Source organism: Microcaecilia unicolor, chromosome 1 (assembly GCF_901765095.1).
Source record: "Microcaecilia unicolor chromosome 1, aMicUni1.1, whole genome shotgun sequence".
In the NCBI taxonomy this organism is placed as follows: Eukaryota; Metazoa; Chordata; class Amphibia; order Gymnophiona; family Siphonopidae; genus Microcaecilia; species Microcaecilia unicolor.
In genome coordinates, this window is record NC_044031.1 from 272,149,334 (window position 1) to 272,168,011 (window position 18,678).

Consider the following 18,678-nt stretch of genomic DNA (forward strand, 5'->3'; position numbering starts at 1 on the left):
AATGCCAAGGTCCTCGAGAACGCGACAGAATGCAAAGGCCATGAGTCTGGCAAGATCATTGGTCCAGGTGGGCTTCCTGCCCATAACTTCGTTCCCTATGGACAATCCGGGTGTAGTTTCTGATTTTGACTTTGATCCAGCAAGATCATCGCTCCCGGTGGGCTTACTGCCCATAACTTTGTTCCCGATGGACAATTCGGGTGCAGTTTCTGATTTTGACTTTGATCCCTATGCCAGCCCAGTTTTTTGGGTCCATTTATGACGCTTCGGGAGTACCGAGATAAACTTCTGTCTGATCCAGCCCTGAAGGATACTCCTGAAGCAGCAGCCGAAAGAAAGCGTCTCTGGTGGCGTCTGGTCCGCCATAGCCCAGTTTTTGATATGAATCCTGCTATCTCACTCTGTGAGTACCGCCTCAGACTTCTGGAGGAGCCAGCTCTGCAAGATACTCTTGAAGCTGAGGCCGAAAGAAGACGCCAGGGAATTCCTCCGCTCAGGCCTCCTCAGCAGAGCAGCCTGCGGTACCATAGCGGGTTAGTTCCTATTCGGGATTCCAGTCCACCGGCGCTGAGTCCAGTCCGAGGAGGGTTTCAAGTGGAGCCTTCGAATCCTGTTCGAGTGAAGCAACCAGTTAAGCCTTTGAGTTCAGTCCGCGGGACAGTCCTGACCTGGTCTCTGAGGTCAGGCCGAGTGAGACGTCGGATCAAGCCTCTGATTCCAGTCCAAGTGGTGCCGCCTCCTAGGCGCCTGAGTCCAGTCCAGGGGGTGCTTCATACCGAGTCCCCGCTTCCCATTCAAGTAACGATTCCACTTAAGTCTCCGAGTCCAGTCCGAGGAAAGCTTTCGATTGAGCCTCTGATTCCTGCTCAAGTGGCGCTCCAGGTCGAGCCTCCGGTTCTAGTACAAATGACCTGTCCAGTCAAGCTTCTGAGTCCTGTCCGAGGGACGCAACTAATTGAGCCTCCAAGTCTTGTGCAAGTGGCTCTTCGGGTCGAGCCTCCGGTTCAAGTCCAAGTGACCCGTCCAGTTGTGCCTGAGTCCAGTCCGAGGGATACTTCTACCTGGGCCTCCAAGTCCTGTTCGAGTGGCACTCCAGGTCGAGTCTCCGGTTCTTGTCCAAGTGACCCGTCCAGTCAAGCCACTGAGTCCAGTTCAAGGGGGGCTTCTAACCAAGCCTCCGGTGCCAGTCCGAAGGGTGGTTCAGGTGGAGCCTCCGCTTCCAGTCCAGAGGGCACCTCCAATCAAGCTCCTAAGGCCAGTTCGAGTGGTGCTTCAGACCGAGCCTCAGTTAAAGTCCAGTTCGCGGGGCGCTCCCAGCCAAACTCCTGAGTCCAGTTTGAGGGGCGCTGCCAGTCAAGCTTCTGATTCCAGTCCGGGTCCCAGTCCCGGTCCAGCTCCTGTCCAGAGTTCCAGTTCCACTTCAGACTTGGATGCCAGCCCGGGTCCTAGTTCCGGTTCCGTTCCTAATTCCAGTGTGGGCGTCCAGCCCATAAGTTTTGCTTCAATTACTGCTCTTGAGGATGAGATGACATTCCAAGAGGACCGTGATAGACCTTGTTCTGATTCAGCCTGGGAGAATACCCCCGAAGCTATAGCTGAGAGAAGGCGTGTTCAACGGCTTGGGGTCCGGAGAAACCCATTTTTTGCATTTCACCCTGCTAACATGCTCTGGGCATACCATGGCCGTTTCCTCTTGGACCTGCTCAGCGGACGACTCCTGAAGCTAACACTAGAGAGACGTCCCAGCCCGGCCAGAGGGGTGCGTCCAGCCCTGCAGCTGAATCTCTTCCGAGTTCCAGTATCAGCCAAGAGGCTGAGTCCGTTTCCATTTCCAGTTCCAGCTAAGATGCTGAGTCCGCTCTGAGTTCCAGTGCTAGCCAAGATGCTGAGTCCGCTCAGAGTTCCAGTTCCAGCCAAGATGCTGAGTCCGTTCTGAGTTCCAGTATCAGCCAAGAGGCTGAGTCCGTTTCCAGTTCCAGTACCAGCCAAGATGCGGAGTCCGTTCCAAGTTCCAGTTCCAGCCAAGATGCTGAGCCTGCTCAGAGTTCCAGTTCCAGCCAAGATGCTGAGTTCGCCCCGAGTTCTAGTGCCAGTCAGGGGGCTGACCTCTTGCTGAGTTCCAGTCAAGCTCCTGAATCCAGTTCCAGTTGCAGTCAAGTGTTTGATTCCAGTCCGGGTCCCAATCCCAGCCCAGCTTTGGATGCCAACCCAGGTTCCAGTTCTACTTCTGTTCAGACTTCTAGGTCCTGTCAAGACTGGGATGCCACTTTGGGCCTCAGTCCAGCTTCTGATGTCAGCTGGGGTAGTGGCTCCAGCCTTGTTCCTGCCACTACATGGAATTGCCAAGAGGTCCAGGACGTTGTGGGTTCCCTCAGGGAAGGGTTCCTTTTGAATTTTGTTCCTCTTGATGCATCCGAGTTCCTGAGTTGGCCCAGCGGTGATTTGAAGGAGCCTCCTGTTTACCAGTTCCGCTCCTGTCTGCCAGTGCTGGACTTCTTTGTTGCTTCCAGTCCAGCGATCCATGTCTGGGTTTTGAAACCCATCGAAGGTTTCACCACAGTTACCCCTGGACACCTGAACCCCCCCGTGGAGACCGGAGGGGGGTCTTGAGGGGGAGGTACTGTCACGTCTGTGGCCGTGACCACCCTCAGACTTACCTTGTTCCTGGGGGTCAGCCTCCTAGCTGGCTCCTGTTTCTTCTGTCTGTCCTTTCTGAGCTGGCTCTGGCTCTCTGTGCTGGCTGCATCCAGCAGCATGACACTAGTTGCTTCACTATGCTGCACCTGTGGGTGTTGCCTGGGTTAGCTCTCTCTCTCTCTCTGTGCTGGCTGCATCTAGCATGACTCTAATTGCTTCATTACACTACACCTGGGTGTGGGAAGCCTCTTAGTGTTTCACTGTGCTGTCTGCCTGCTCTGTGGCTTGTGCCTGAACAGCCTTCGTAGTTACTTAGAGATTGCTGCAGCTGCGCCTCTGGTGTTGAAGGGCTTTATTAAGCACTTAGAGACTGTCGCCTTTGCATCGTCTAAGGTCCCTGGTATGTTAGAGTGCTCTGTGCACTGCTACATTGTCCAGTTCAGTGTGAGTTCTAGGTTGACTAGTTAGCTTGGGCACAGCTTTGCTTGTTAGCCTGTGTACAGCTTTGCTAGTTCTCCTGTGTTTGCTCAGTGTGAGTTCCTAGTGTATGACTAGTTAGCTTGGGCACAGCTTTGCTTGTTAGCCTGTGTACAGCTTTACTAGTTCTCCTGTGTTTGCTTAGTGTGAGTTCCTAGCGTATGACTGGTTAGCTTGGGCATAGCTTTCCTGTTAGCTTATGTACAGCTTTACTAGTCTTCTTGTGTTTAGCTTTCTGGTTTTCCCATGTGTGTTTTCTTTTGCTTCTGGAGCTTCAGCCCTTGCTCTGTCTGTTGCCAGTACTCCTTGATACTGGAGCTCCAGCCATAGTCTTGCTCCTTGACCTGACCATTGCTTTGAACCTGACTACTGCTTTGCTAGCCGCCCACCCAGAGACTTGCTTTGAACCTTACTGCTTTGCTAGCCGCCTGCCCAGAGACTTTGCTTTGAACCTGACTACTGCTTTGCTAGTTGCCTGCCCAGAGACTTGCTTTGAACCTGACTACTGCTTTGCTAGCTGCCTGCCCAGAGACTTTGCTTTGAACCTGACTACTGCTTTGGTAGCCGCCTGCCCAGAGACATTGCTTTGACCCTGACTATTGCTTTGCTAGCCGCCTGCTCTGAGACTTGCTTTGAACTTGCCTACTGCCGGAACCCGGACATTCCCTGCCTGTCTGCCTTGCTTTCGCCTAGGTGCCTGGGGGCACTTCTGTATCCTGATTCCTGTTGTTCCTGCTTGCAAGTTCCAGTTCCGGTTTTCCTGTAAGCCCTGCCGGCTGCCCGAACCTGAGGGCTCAACCCTCGGGGAACGGTGGCTAAGCGTAGGTGAAGCCTAGGTCCAGTGTGTTCCTGTCCAGCGGGTTCCGGTCCCGTGGGTTCCAGTCCAGTGGGTTCCGCTCCAGTGTGTTCCAGTCGAGGGCTCCACTCCAATGCGTTCCAGTTCAGTGGGCTCCACTCCAGTGTGTTCCAGTCCAGTGGGCTCCACTCCAGTGTGTCCCGGTCCAGCGGGCTCCACTCCAGTGCACACCCGTCCGGTGCGTTCCAGTCCTGTGTATTCCTGTGCAGAACTCCAGTCCGGGGTTCCAGTCCAGTCTTGCCTCATCTCTACCTTGAAGATGACCTTGCCTGCCACGGCCGCTCCATGGTAGTGGTCCAAGGACTCACGAACCCAGTGCTCCCGGGGAAGAAGCCTGACAGAATGCCAAGGTCTTCGAGAACGCAACAAAGTAGGAAGTATTCCTGTAGCCAGGACCTGCCACCCAGGGGATGTACTATCCTCTCGCACCGAGGATATGTCTCCAAGTGCTGCCCGGGAGCAAAAGGTTAGGACAGCTGTTGTAGTTGGTGATTCGATCACTAGGCATATAGATAGCTGGGTGGCTGGTGGATGTGAGGATTGCCTGGTGACTTGCCTGCCTGGTGCGGACCTCACGCATCACCTAGATAGGATTTTAGATAGTGCTGGGGAGGAGCCGGCTGTCTTGGTACATGTGGGTACCAATAGAAACATAGAAACATGAGGTCAGATAAAGGCCAAATGACCCATCCAGTCTGCCCATCCTCTGTAACCCCTAATTCTTCCTGTTCCTAAGCGAACCCACATGCTTATCCCATGCTGACATAGGAAAATATGGGAGAGAGGTTCTGGAAGCCAAATTTAGGCTCTTAGGTAGAAAGCTCAAATCCAGAACCTCTAGGGTAGCATTTTCTTACCTGTTCCACACGCAGGGCCCAAGAGACAGGCAGAGCTCCGGAGTCTCAATGCATGGATGAGCCGATGGTGCAGGGAGGAGGGTTTTAGATTTGTTAGGAACTGGGCAACGTTCTGGGGAAGGGAGAGCCTATTCCGAAAGGATGAGCTCCACCTTAACCAGGGTGGGACCAGGCTGCTGGCATCGGCATTTAAATAGGAGATAGAGCAGCTTTTAAACTAGAAATGGGGGGCAGGCCGACAGTCACTCAAAAGCACATGGTTCAGGATAAGGTATCTTTCAAAGATATCACCAAAACAGGGAAGATAGGGTATCCTGATAGTGAGGTTGCAAAAGAGACCATAGTAGATCAGGTGTCCTTAAATAAAAATAAAAAGCACACAAAAGATTGCAAATTAATACTGTCAAGTACTGAGCATGATGTAAATAGGAACAACAAACATAGTTTGAAATGTCTATACGCGAATGCCAGGAGCCTAAGAAATAAGATGGGAGAGTTAGAATATATTGCACTAAATGAAAAATTAGATATAATAAGCATCTCTGAGACCTGGTGGAAGGAGGATAACCAGTGGGACACTGTCATACCGAGGTACAAATTATATCATAGTGATAGGGTGGATCGAATTGGTGGAGGGGTAGCACTATATATTAAGGAGAGTCTTGAATCAAATAGATTGAAAATTCTGCAGAACACAAAACACTTCTTGGAATCACTGTGGATTGAAATTCCATGTGTAAAGGGGAAAAGGATAGTGATAGGAGTGTACTACCGTCCACCTGGCCAGGATGAACAGACTGATGCAAAAATGTTAAAGGAAATTAGGGACGCAAAGAAACTGGGCAACATAATAATAATAATGGGTGATTTCAATTACCCCAACATTGACTGGGTAAATGTAACATCAGGGCAGGTTAGGGAGGTAAAATTCCTTGATGAAATCAAGGACAGCTTTATGGAGCAGCTGACACAGGAGCCGACGAGAGAAGGAAAAATTCTACACCTAGTCCTTAGTGGAGCGCATGATCTGGTGCGGGAGGTAATGGTGCTGGGGCCGCTTGAGAACAGTGATCATAATATGATCTGATTTGATATTAGCTCTGAAGTAAGTATACATAGGAAATCAAAAACGTTAGCGTTTAACTTTAAAAAAAGAGACTATGATAAAATGAGAAGAACGGTGAAAAAAAACTTAGAGGAGCGGCTGCGAGGGTCAAAAATTTACATCAGGCGTGGATGCTGTTCAAAACCACCATCCTGGAAGCCAGGCCAAATATATTTCGCGTATTAAAAAAGGAGGACGGAAGACCAAACATGGTTAAAAAGTGAGGTGAAGGAAGCTTTTAGAGCTAAAAGAAAATCCTTCAGAAAATGGAAGAAGGAACTGACTGAAAATAATTCGGTTGTTGAATTATGATTGAGCTTGTCATCAATAATAACTATTTCATTTTTGAAGATACATATTACCATCAGATCAAGGGAGTAGCCATGGGTGCTACAGTTGCCCCATCTGTAGCTTGCCTTTATATGACCAATTTTGAAAATGAGCATATATACACTGCTCCCTTGATAGGCAAGGTTTTGGTATGGAAGCGTTATATTGATGACATCCTCATTGTCTGGGATGGAACTGAGGAAGAATTTCAGCAATTTGTGTCATTTCTCAATAGTGCTAATACACATATGAGTTTTACAGCTGCCTGGCATCCATCTGTTATCAGTTTCCTTGATGTAACTATTACCTTACAGGAAGGAAAATTATGTACTTCGATTTACAGGAAGGAGACTGATAGCAATATGGTGCTCCATTACTCAAGTTTTCATCCCAGACATTTACGGGATAATATTCCTTCTGGTCAGTTTTTGCGATTAAAATGCATATGTACGGATAAAAAAGATTATAAAATACAGGCAGCGGCTATGTGCCAGCGCTTTTATCAGCGTGGGTATCCTGATAAGGTTATCCGGAAGGCTTATAAAAGGGCCTCGAATGCGGAACGCCAGTGGTTACTGCAATCGAAGGATCAAGATAATTCACATCCTCTGGTCTGTGTACTTCCTTTTTCGAATATGTCTAGTTCTATTCGGCAATTAATATGTAAACATTGGTATGTTCTTATTTGGGTGAGATTTTATCCGGGCGGAGTCCGGATTGGCATGAACAACGGGACACTTCAAATATGGATCCTGCATATACTGTCAGCATGTTTATGAGGGTAACATGATTAGTGTACCCAATAATAATCATCGTAATTTCTACATGCATAGCAGGACTGATTGTAACTCGATTGGAGTTGTGTACTGCAAATGGTGCCCATGTGGACTTTTTTACATAGGGCATACGAAGAGGAAGATTAAAACATGTATCGGGGAACACATCAGTAATATCCGTACCTGTAAAAGGGAGGCTCCTCTGTCTGAGCATTGGAGCGAGTTTCATCATCAGATTACTGACTTGTAATATACTGTGATCCTACAAATTAATTTGCAGAGGGGAGGAAATTTGAGTGATATCTTGACTAAAAAGGAACAACGATTCATTTACATGTGGGACACTGTTTACCCTCGGGGCTTAAACAGAGAAGTTGAATGGTTATGAAGTGTGCCAATGTGGGTTTGGCTTCCTTGTGTGTGATGGCCCCTTTAAATATGGGTGTTTCTAGCTGCTTTGAGGCCCTTTCTTTCTCTCGTTTTCATTGGCTGCATGGGAACCATTGGGTTGGTCCCTTTGGGTATTTGAACAGAGCAAGGTGTTGTGCAGCTGATTGCTCTGGAGAGTTGGGAGTGTTCCAGATATTTACCCGCTCGGGGATAGTGCCCGACATTGATGTTAATAGTGGAAACTTTTATGTAAGTATTTTGATTTAAGTTATGAAAGTGGAATGTGTATAAATATTTAATTATATTCTAGTACATGGTGAAAAAACTGTCTGGATTATTGATGTACATTCATGATTACAGTTCCCTTTCTGAGGAAGATATTCAAAACTCAGCTAGAGTTAAAGGGAAAATGAGTGAGATGGCGTGAGATTGAAGAGCATGAATGATTTTTTGATGAGATTTTAAATCACCTGCACGAGCACGCTGGGTTCCTAAGGGAAGTGACTCTTTTTCTATATATATTTTTGCTCACTGACTGTGTTTTTCTATCAGTGATGTTGATGTTTGTTGTATGTGAAAATTTAGTAGTCATAGCAAACTGCATGTGCATTATAAGTGAGTATTACTTAGAATTGAGATTTAAAACATGTCTGCAGCTATTAGTATTTGAGGTATAATAAGAACTATTGAGTATATGTTTAAACTGTGTAGCTGATTTAGTGTGATCTGTACCATATGGGTTTGAAAAATCAGTAATTGCAAGCTGCGTTATAACTAGTAGTAGCAGGTGTGTGCGCATACACTTCGAGGAGGTGGAACACAAATTGTGCTATGATGGTTCCATCTAAACACTACCACATGCTTTCCTTGGAGACGCTATGGGTGTAATGGATATGGACTGAGCACAATTCAAATAATTAAGGTATATTGGTTGCTTTATGTATAAATGATTGGCTTGATTTATCCTAAGTAATTTTGGTATAGTGTTGAAAATAATAAGAAACAGCATAAGGAATGTCAAGTCAAATGAAAAGAGCTGATAAGGAAGGCTAAGAGGAACTTCGAAAAAAAGATTGCGTTGGAGGCAAAAACACATAGTAAAAGTTTTTTTAGATATATTAAAAGCAGGAAGCCGGCAACAGAATCGGTTGGACCGCTAGATGACCAAGGAGTAAAAGGGGCGATCAGGGAAGACAAAGCCATAGCGGAGAGATTAAATGAATTCTTTGCTTCGGTCTAAACCGAGGAAGATTTGGGTGGGATACCGGTGCCAGAAATGGTATTCAAAGCTGACAAATCGGAGAAACTTAATGAATTCTCTGTAAACCTGGTGGATGTAACGGGGCAGTTCTACAAACTGAAGAATAGTAAATTTCCTGGACCGGATGGTATTCACCCCAGAGTACTGATAGAACTGAAAAATGAGCTTGCGGAGCTATTGTTAGTAATATGTAATTTATCCTTAAAATCGGGCATGGTCCCGGAAGATTGGAGGGTGGCCAATGTAATGCTGATTTTTAAAAAAGGTTCCAGAGGTGATCCGGGAAATTATAGATCGGTGAGTCTGACGTCGGTGCTGGGCAACATGGTAAAGACTATTATAAAGAACAAAATTACAGAGCACATTCAAAAGCATGGATTAATGAGACAAAGTTAACATGGATTTAGTGAAGGGAAACCTTGCCTCACCAATCTACTACATTTCTTTGAAGGGGTGAACAAACCTGTGGATAAAGGTGAGCTGGTTGATATTGTGTATCTGGATTTTCAGAAGGCATTTGACAAAGTACCTCATGAAAGACTCCAGAGGAAATTGGAAAGTCATGGGATAGGAGGTAGTGTTCTATTGTGGATTAAAAACTGTTTTCTGAGAGTAGGGTTAAATGGTCAGTATTCTCAATTGAGAAGGGTAGTTAGTGGGGTTCCCCAGGGGTCTGTGCTGGGACCGCTGCTTTATAAATGACCTAGAGATGGGACTAACTAGTGAGGTAATTAAATTTGCTGATGACACGAAGTTATTCAATGTCGTTAAATCGCGGGAGGATTGTGAAAAATTACAAGAGGACCTTACGAGACTGGGCGTCTAAATGGCAGACGACGTTTAATGTGAGCAAGTGCAAAGTGATTGGCCACTGTTGGAAACAGGATGCTGGGCTTGATGGTCCTTTGTCTTTCCCAGTATGGCAATACTTATGTACATATGCTTATCTTAAGGCACTCCAAACGTAAAGATCACATCACGAGCAATATCTGAGTTCAGATGTAGGAAAAAAAAAAAAAACATTGGTGATTTCCACTCTCTTCTTGGCTTGTGCTTGCTGCTCTTTGTGGAAGATTTTTTTCTCTTCTTTTGTTTTTCCTATAAGTCATAGTGGCAACACAGAGATCCATGTGCAGGGTTGTCTAGCAGGCTGTGCTTGTGGAATCAATTAGCAGTTGGGTCTGCCTGGCAGATTACATGGGCATGTAATTAACTAAAAACTCCAGCAGAGATACAAGCACTCACATAGCTGGGTCTGTCTCGCAGGCTATAATGGAGACAGGGAGGATGGATGTTTGTGAGGTAAACAAAATAACAACCATGCTAGTATGTCTGTTTAGATTATTACAGAGCCTTGTGGTTAGGCATGGAAAAGGTGAGTCCTGGAGGAAAATACATAGGAATCTTATATGTTCTTTTGTCCCAGATGGTGGAAAATACAAAAAAAGACTGTTCTGGATAAGGAGGAATCTTGGAAGTGATCACATTTTGTAAGTATCAACTGAAATATATCCTCAGTAGCGTGGACAAACTGGACAGATAGGACAGGATGAATCGTCTTTTTCTGCCATCATTTACTATGTATGTTAGCATATAACTATGAGTAACAAAAAACTAGTTTGCTGAGTAGACTCTCAAGACTTCAGCCCACAGACACAGAAGTGATATCCTTGTGAGAAAGCAGAAAATAGCCAACAAATCAGAATTACTGTTCTTACTTCTCAAGGGCTTCATCATAATCATTCACAGCTTTCTTGACAGCATCGTCATCTCTGTTGTGTCTTGCTTCTTGTACCTAAATAGCATTGATAATAGACACTAGTCAAAGTCAACTTCAACCTGTTTTTGTGTTACCACAATTTCAGAATATTTCTCATAGTATAACAATACATAAAATATACAATTGAGGACTTGAGCCTAATAAGTATTATTGCAACATCGCACACATTGTTAATGTGATTGTACAATTACGTCTTTCCCAAAAATGATGTAGAGTTATCCATATATTGATTATTGTCTTCCTATATGACTATTCTGTACAAAGGTTTTATTTGTTTGTATTATTTGAAACATAAATAAAAACTTGAAGAAACATACAATTAAAAAGGATTAACAACCAATATGTAAATCAGAAGGCGTGGCTACCACTGATCGAGCCCAGTAAAATGCCTAGGGTCGCCCAATGGTAGGGGCCACCTGAAGTTGTACCCTCCCCTCCTTCTCCCCTTCGTTGCGCCCAGTGAAAGCTGCCTCTCTATAGTTGGCAAAACTTTCCTCTGTCTCTCTCATACAAAATCCTTTGGGTGGGACACAGAGAGGAAAAGCTCCATTGGTCAGAGGCAGGCAGCTTTCTTCCACTGCCTCTGCTAGCGATGTGCTGCAGCATTTGAGGGCTGGCGGGGGACGGACAGGCTGAGGGACAGATGCGTGGTGGGGGGAGAGGAAATCTGGATAGAGAGAGAGACCTGGAGCAAAGTAGAGGAGGAAGGAAGGGGAGCAAAGGGATGAGACAGAGACCTGGAGCAAAGAGTGGGGGCAGGAGCAAGAGGAGTTTGCTCCTGCCCCCATCGCCCCCACTGGACCACCAGGGATCTGGGGTAGGCCCTGAGGGGCCTATTGTGATGGGGGGAGGGGTTGGGAGGGGGGTCTTGATGTCATGGGCTGGAGGACAGGATCAGAGGGGCTAAAGGACCATATTGAGGGTTATGCAAGTGCTGGCCCAATAAATCAGCCAGCCTTGGCAATGAGTGTGTTTCTTTAAAATGCTGGCTACAGTTTTTTAAAAAACACATATATATTCAGCACTAGTATCTGATAGTGAATAGTGCACATACTTTCAAAAGACTGTGTGCTTTTTCCGATAGACTGCATGTTCTTTCCAAAAGAGTGCACACTCTTAACAACATTGTTCCCTTAACAAAAACTGCCAACCCCTGCCCCCCAAAAAAACAGAAATTCCCATAAATTACATGATATGAAACTTTTGAACTGCACAACCAGAGGGTGCCTAATATGAGCCTATTCTATAAAGAAACATAGGTGCCTACTTTCCTTTATAAAATACTAGCATAACAGGCTATATTCGAGCATATTTCTTTTGGTTTGAGCACTTACACCAGCCACAGAGCTGGTGTAAATGCGGACACCTAGTTTTGAACTAAGTCACTAAGGACCAGACAACACTGCTTCACCAATCCAGACTACAACCAACTGCTGGAGGCAGAAAATACTGGAGCATTACAGGACTGCACCAATCTTTAAAGTGGTTGTGATTCTATAAAGTTCACAACCCATTAGTCTGGGCTGGTCTAGCAGGAGGAAAAGTGAAGGTAATGTTTGGCAAGGAAATGCAAAGACAACCAGGTGACCATCTTGCAAATATCCTCTGGGGATAAGGACTTGTATTCTGCCAAAGGCAATGCCTGTGCCTTCGTCAAGTGTGTGCTGAAACCCCTGGAATTCACTATCCTTTAGTGATATAAACTGACTCAGTCCTCTCTCTAATTCACCTTGAAATCAAGGATTATGAAGCCCTGTCACCTTTGCAATGGCCACCAAGTAAGACAAACAGCCTATCCAGTTTCCTGAAAGGGTAGTGACATTCTAGTATATGGTACTGAAGCTTAAACATCTCATCTGTGAAAATCAAGAAATTTCCTCCAAGATGCATTTAATGGAACAAATGGCTACTTGAAAAGCTGTCTTTAAAGAAATATCATTCAAAGAAGCTCCTCTGAGAGATTCAAATGGGCCAGTCAATAATGCTGTTAAGACCAACATCAGATCCCACAGGGGAATCACTGTGTAGGTGGAAGGATGCAGATGTTTATCTCCCTTAATGCAGCATATCACATTGGGATGGGCAAAGTTCCTAATATCCACCACCTGAACCTTTATAGAATTAAGAGCCAATCCTTCATTCCGTTCTTTCTGTAAGAATGCCATGATGACTGAGACTGACACTTTTCAATGGTTCACACATACGCGCACTATCAGGAAAGACTGTGCCTGATTTGCAAAATAATGCACCCTCTTTGGAAATAGTGCTTACTCCTTGTTAACAAAGTGCACTTTTTCAGAAGAATATGCAGTATTAATGGCTATTTCCTTGGAGAAATAACTCCTTCTTGGCATCAAACTTCAAATAAGTGTACATATGCCAGGGACATGGAAATCCTATGCCCTTTCAATAAGATCATTACCACCAACAGAGAGTATTCCCTACATCTCAACCAAGCCCTCTCAAGGGCTGGCTGTAAGATAAAGGCATCCAAATATGTAATAAACATGAGGTTTTGTGGTAGCTGCTCCCTAGTTGTGGATCTCGGTCCTTTCATAGTCTCAGTCTGACAGAGTACCAGAGTCTCCTGAAGCAGTCCAGGGTAATTAGAACGACTTGTGTCAGGTGGTCTTCTATCCTCCTCAAAAGCTGCTTATGAAAGGCCACAGAGGGATTATATATAGCCAGCCATCTGTTAGCCACAGCTGTAATCAAGGCATCCATGACACTCCAGTCCTGCCACTTCCTGTGGCTGAAAAACTAAGGCAACTTGGCACTGCATTATGTCACCATGAGATCCATGCATACCAGCTGTTGAAAGGTCTCCTTGCTCAGCTCCCATTCTATGGGATCAAGAATATTCCAGCTGCAGAAGTATTCCTAAATGTTTTCTAACCTGGCTATGTAAGCTGCAGACAGGCAACAAGGCAACATGTCCAACAAAATAATACAGCTGCCTCCAATGCAAACACACATCTGAGGCCTCCCATCTACTGACTGCTGTCACAATGTCTAAGAGCACTTCAACAGCCCAACAGCCATTCCTTGCACCCAAGAAGAATTGCTTCAATGCTAGCTACTGTACTTGGCCCTGATTTCCAGTCTGTTGACTGACAACATGGATTCCTTTTGGGACAACAGTCCCTGCCCCATCTCACCCTGTCGTGACCACTGTCCACTATGGAGCCTCCAAGTCAACAAACAAAACAACGAAGATGACTAAAAAATAAAAGACGACCTTCCAGAAGTTAATTCTAAAAAAATATATATATATTTATTAATCATAAAAATTAAAAATTTAAATAAGAAAGGTGATTGGGACTCGACACAGCTGTGTTTCAGCCGGTGAGGCCTGCATCAGGAGTCTATGTAAGAAATAAAATCATAACATGTATAGTAAATTGAAACATAATCCCATATAGTGGGCTGACCATATACATACAGAATTGTGATTAGCACAAAAAAATATCTATCTATCAGTGGTCAATGTGATATTTTTCTTAGATCTATCAGTGGTAATGATACAAAATTTTTTTTTTTTGTGCTAATCACAATTCTGCATGTATATGGTCAGCCCACTATATGGGATTATGTTTCAACTTACTATACATGTTATGATTTTATTTCTTACATAGACTCCTGATGCAGGCCTGACCGGCCGAAACACAGCTGTGTCGAGTCCCAATCACCTTTCTTGTTTAAATTTTAAATTTTTATGATTAATAAATATATATATATATATATATATATATATATATATATATATATATATATATATATATATATTTTAGAATTTATTTCTGGAAGGTCATCTTTTATATTTTAGTCGTCTTTGTTGTTTTGTTTATTTATTTTTTGCGAAGACTGGTTTCTTCTGCCTCCAAGTAAACACCATTTGTCAGGGTTTTACGTGCAAAAAAGTTTTATCACATTTCACAAGATACAATACAATGAATGTAGTCTCAGAAGAAATGAGGTAAAAATAAAGACAACTTCTACTACAATAAATAATGTATTGTATATGCCAGTGGTTCCCAAACCTGGTCCTGGAAGCACCACAGCCAGTCAGGTTTTCAGGATATCCACAAAGAATATTCATGAGAGAGATTTCCATGCACTGCTGTAATTCAGCTTTTCTTGTATCCTAAGCACAGCTGAAATCTCATGGTTTAGAGTCCAAATCTTTTTTTGGTAGGGGGGGGGGGGTTGAAAAAAATTTCCCATTCTCCATTATATTCAGTCTCTTTCTGTGTGTTTTGAGACATAAAGTTGATTCTTCTAATATTGCATTCATTTTTGTGGTTAGCAGACAAGGAAAACCTTTTACATTAACAGTATACAGCTGAAAGACGACCATACACAATGAAGATCAGCACAATGGTACCTGTTTTGTTAATTTCCTTAACTGCTCGGTCAACATTCCTGCTAATTCATCCAATTTTAAGAAAGCCTGCAAGTAAGGAGGGAAGTCAAATAAATATTCTGGAAATACAAATAGTGTTGGTAAGTTTTTTGTGTAAATTAAAAGGAGCCAAACAATTTAAACTCTTGTCCCACAATACCAGAAGCTCTTAAATGTTTTAATTAACCTTTTAAACACACCAGTAATTTTACTTTGGACTTTTTAAATGTAGGAAAGTAATGACAAAAGCAGTGTGCAGGGTAACCCCATGCACATGCTTGCAATTAGAAATCAGACTCTTACCTCTTCTGGCGCTGTCTGGCAAGTTATCAAGGCATCCAGAAAGTCATACAAGTACTGAAACACACAGACCAAGCCCAGAGTAATTAAATGGTCCTCTCTACCAGACACACATTGAAATCTGTACATTACTCACTATTTCATATGCTTTAGAACAACTAGCTAGAAGAACTCTAAATATATTTACTGGAAGAGAAAAGCAAAAAGGGAGATTTGATAGAAACATTCAATTATTTAGTACATTTCAAGATGTGCAAGAGGGCAGCATTATACTGTAAAGAAAAACATCAAGGAAAAGGAGTTCAGAAAGTTACAGGGAAGAAGACTAGAGCAAATATACTTTTGCTGAGAAGATGGCAGGCTATTTCAGGCACCTGCTCTCTGCAGCTTGTTTCACGGTGCACTGATATTTTGATTTAAAAAATATTTTGGTTTGGATAGAATTTTGAAATATCAAAAATATTTACTTCTAAATTCATTTTGATGAGAGGGACTTGTGAATATTCAACCACAGTATGTGAGAATTATTTACACTGAAGGAAAGTTTAGTATTTTCATTAGTATCTACTATAATAAAACTCACCCTCAACGTTCTGAGGACACTGACGTCAGGGGTTGGCAGAGAGGCGGGGGGGGGGGGGGGGGGGGGGGGAATCTCTCCGGGCCCCGCCCTCACGTCAAATATCATGACGTTGGGGCGGAGCTATGGCAGAACAACGAAGGGGTTGGCCAGGGAGGGAGGGGGGGGTGTTGGCAACGAAAACCTTGCTAGCGCCCGATTCATTTGCTCAGAAACTAGCCTCTTTTACTAGTGGTATATAAAGAGGTATATGATTACAAAGGAAGTAATTATAGTTTGGGCTAACAATACTTTTGGGGTGAGAGTCTTTTGACCGAAGTCAAAATTTTTTTTATCATAGTTAATATATTTATTAATAGAAGCAACAGTATGTGTTTTATAAAAGCTTTTTGACTTTCCTTATATTTGGAAACTATTTGATTTGTGCTTTTATTTATTGTGTAATGAAAGAGCCTACCAGAAAAGGTAGCAAGAACCTAAACCAGACAATTTCATGTAGGCCTGGAACAGATCCTGAGAAGAGTGATAGGAGCAAGTCAGGTAACAAGAGCGCAAGAGACAAGGAGGAGAAGGGGGACCTGGGTGTTGGATTAAGTATGGAAACCTCTATGTTCAAGCACTTGGAACAATAGAGAAACCAAAAAAGGGAGAAAGCTAAGTCATCCGGTAGGGCAAAGAGATATCAAGCTCATAGTAACAAAACAGATGATGAGAGAAAAGACCTACAGACCGTTCACACTGTTACAGATATAGCCAAGTTCTTTTAAGATCTTTCTCCTTATTCAGGACAACTTTTGACTTCATGTTTTCAGATATAATCAGGGTGAGATGGCATGCGATTTGACTAATCTCAGAGTCCCAGTTTTCTGTTGCACCTCAAGAGTAAACTTTTTGGTAAAAGTTAAACATTTGGCTCACACCTTTCCAGTACTAGCTCAAGGTGAGTTACATTCAGATACAGCACCTTATCCCCAAAGGGCTTCCAATTTAAGTATGTACCTAAGGCAATGGAGGGTTAAGTGATATGCCCAAAGTCACATTGTCAGTGGGATCTGGACCCTGGTTTCCCTGGTTCTCGATCCACTGCTCTAACCACTAGGCTGATCTTCCATACTTTTGTGTAAAATTTGCAAGTGTTTAAATATGAAATAATGCAACTTATATTTTAAATTGCAACAGTAAAGTAGTTCTTCAACCGTACTTAACATAGTAGATGGTGGCAGATAAAGACCAGTATGGTCCCATCCAGTCTGCCCAAAAAGATAAACTCATTACATATAGTATGAAGTGACACATCATATGTATACCTGATCTTGATGTATCCTTGCCTTTTTTAGGGCATAGACCGAAGAAGTCTGCCCAGGACTGGCCTTATTCAAAAATTTCTGAAGTTGTTGTCAAAGGCCATGAAAACCTCCAATCCAGCCCATCCAAGTCTATTCAGCCTCAATCAGGACACAGGCTGTAGAAGTCTGCCCAGCACTGGCTTTCCTAACTAATCTCCCCTAAGCTCCTCTGGATCCGATTCTTCTAATCAGAATTCCTTTGTGTTTGTCCCACGCATTTTTGAATTCCATTACAGTTTTCATCTCTACCACTTCCTGTAGGAGGGCATTCCAGGTATCTACCACCCTCGCAGTGAAAAAATACTTCCTGACATTATTCCTGAGTCAGCCCCCTTTCAACTTCAGTTCATGCCCTCTAGTTCTATCACATTCCGGTCTCTGGAAAAGGTTTGTTTGTGGATTAATACCTTTCAAATATTTGAACATTTGGATCATATCACCCTTGTTTCACCTTTCCACCAAGGTATACATGGTTTAGGTCAGCAAGTCTCTCCATGTACGTCTTGCTACTTAAATCCCCTACCATTTTCATCGCTTTTCTCTGAACCGTTTCAAGTCTTTTTACATCCTTAGCATGATAAGGCCTCCAAAACTGAACACAATACTCCAAGTGGGGCCTCCCCAATGACTTGTATAGGGGCATCAACACCTCCTTTCTTCTGCTGGTTACAGTGGTGGAAATAAGTATTTGATCCCTTGCTGATTTTGTAAGTTTGCCCACTGACAAAGACATGAGCAGCCCATAATTGAAGGGTAGGTTATTGGTAACAGTGAGAGATAGCACATCACAAATTAAATCCGGAAAATCACATTGTGGAAAGTATATGAATTTATTTGCATTCTGCAGAGGGAAATAAGTATTTAATCCCTCTGGCAAACAAGACCTAATACTTGGTGGCAAAACCCTTGTTGGCAAGCACAGCGGTCAGACGTCTTCTGTAGTTGATGATGAGGTTTGCACACATGTCAGGAGGAATTTTGGTCCACTCCTCTTTGCAGATCATCTCTAAATCATTAAGAGTTCTGGGCTGTCGCTTGGCAACTCGCAGCTTCAGCTCCCTCCATAAGTTTTCAATGGGATTAAGGTCTGGTGACTGGCTAGGCCACTCCATGACCCTAATGTGCTTCTTCCTGAGCCACTCCTTTGTTGCCTTGGCTGTATGTTTTGGGTCATTGTCGTGCTGGAAGACCCAGCCACGACCCATTTTTAAGGCCCTGGCGGAGGGAAGGAGGTTGTCACTCAGAATTGTACGGTACATGGCCCCATCCATTCTCCCATTGATGCGGTGAAGTAGTCATGTGCCCTTAGCAGAGAAACACCCCCAAAACATAACATTTCCACCTCCATGCTTGACAGTGGGGACGGTGTTCTTTGGGTCATAGGCAGCATTTCTCTTCCTCCAAACACGGCGAGTTGAGTTCATGCCAAAGAGCTCAATTTTTGTCTCATCTGACCACAGCACCTTCTCCCAATCACTCTCGGCATCATCCAGGTGTTCACTGGCAAACTTCAGACGGGCCGTCACATGTGCCTTCCGGAGCAGGGGGACCTTGCGGGCACTGCAGGATTGCAATCCGTTA

At 44.0% G+C, this 18,678-nt stretch overlaps 1 protein-coding gene across 3 annotated transcripts in view; it reads right to left on the bottom strand.

Annotated features, from left to right (window-relative positions):
* LOC115472368 (tetratricopeptide repeat protein 30A) overlaps positions 1–18,678 on the bottom strand; it is a 146,958-nt gene that overhangs the window by 58,313 nt on the left and 69,967 nt on the right. For all 3 annotated transcript variants that reach the window (XR_003942515.1, XM_030206623.1, XM_030206615.1), the window contains 3 exons: positions 15,175–15,228; positions 14,854–14,919; positions 10,408–10,484 (listed from right to left, as the gene is read on the bottom strand). Coding sequence is in view for 2 of the 3 variants with exons in the window: in XM_030206623.1 (XP_030062483.1) it covers positions 10,408–10,484; positions 14,854–14,919; positions 15,175–15,228 (197 nt within the window). In the remaining variant the exon portion in view is untranslated. The remainder of the gene's footprint in view (positions 1–10,407; positions 10,485–14,853; positions 14,920–15,174; positions 15,229–18,678) is intronic.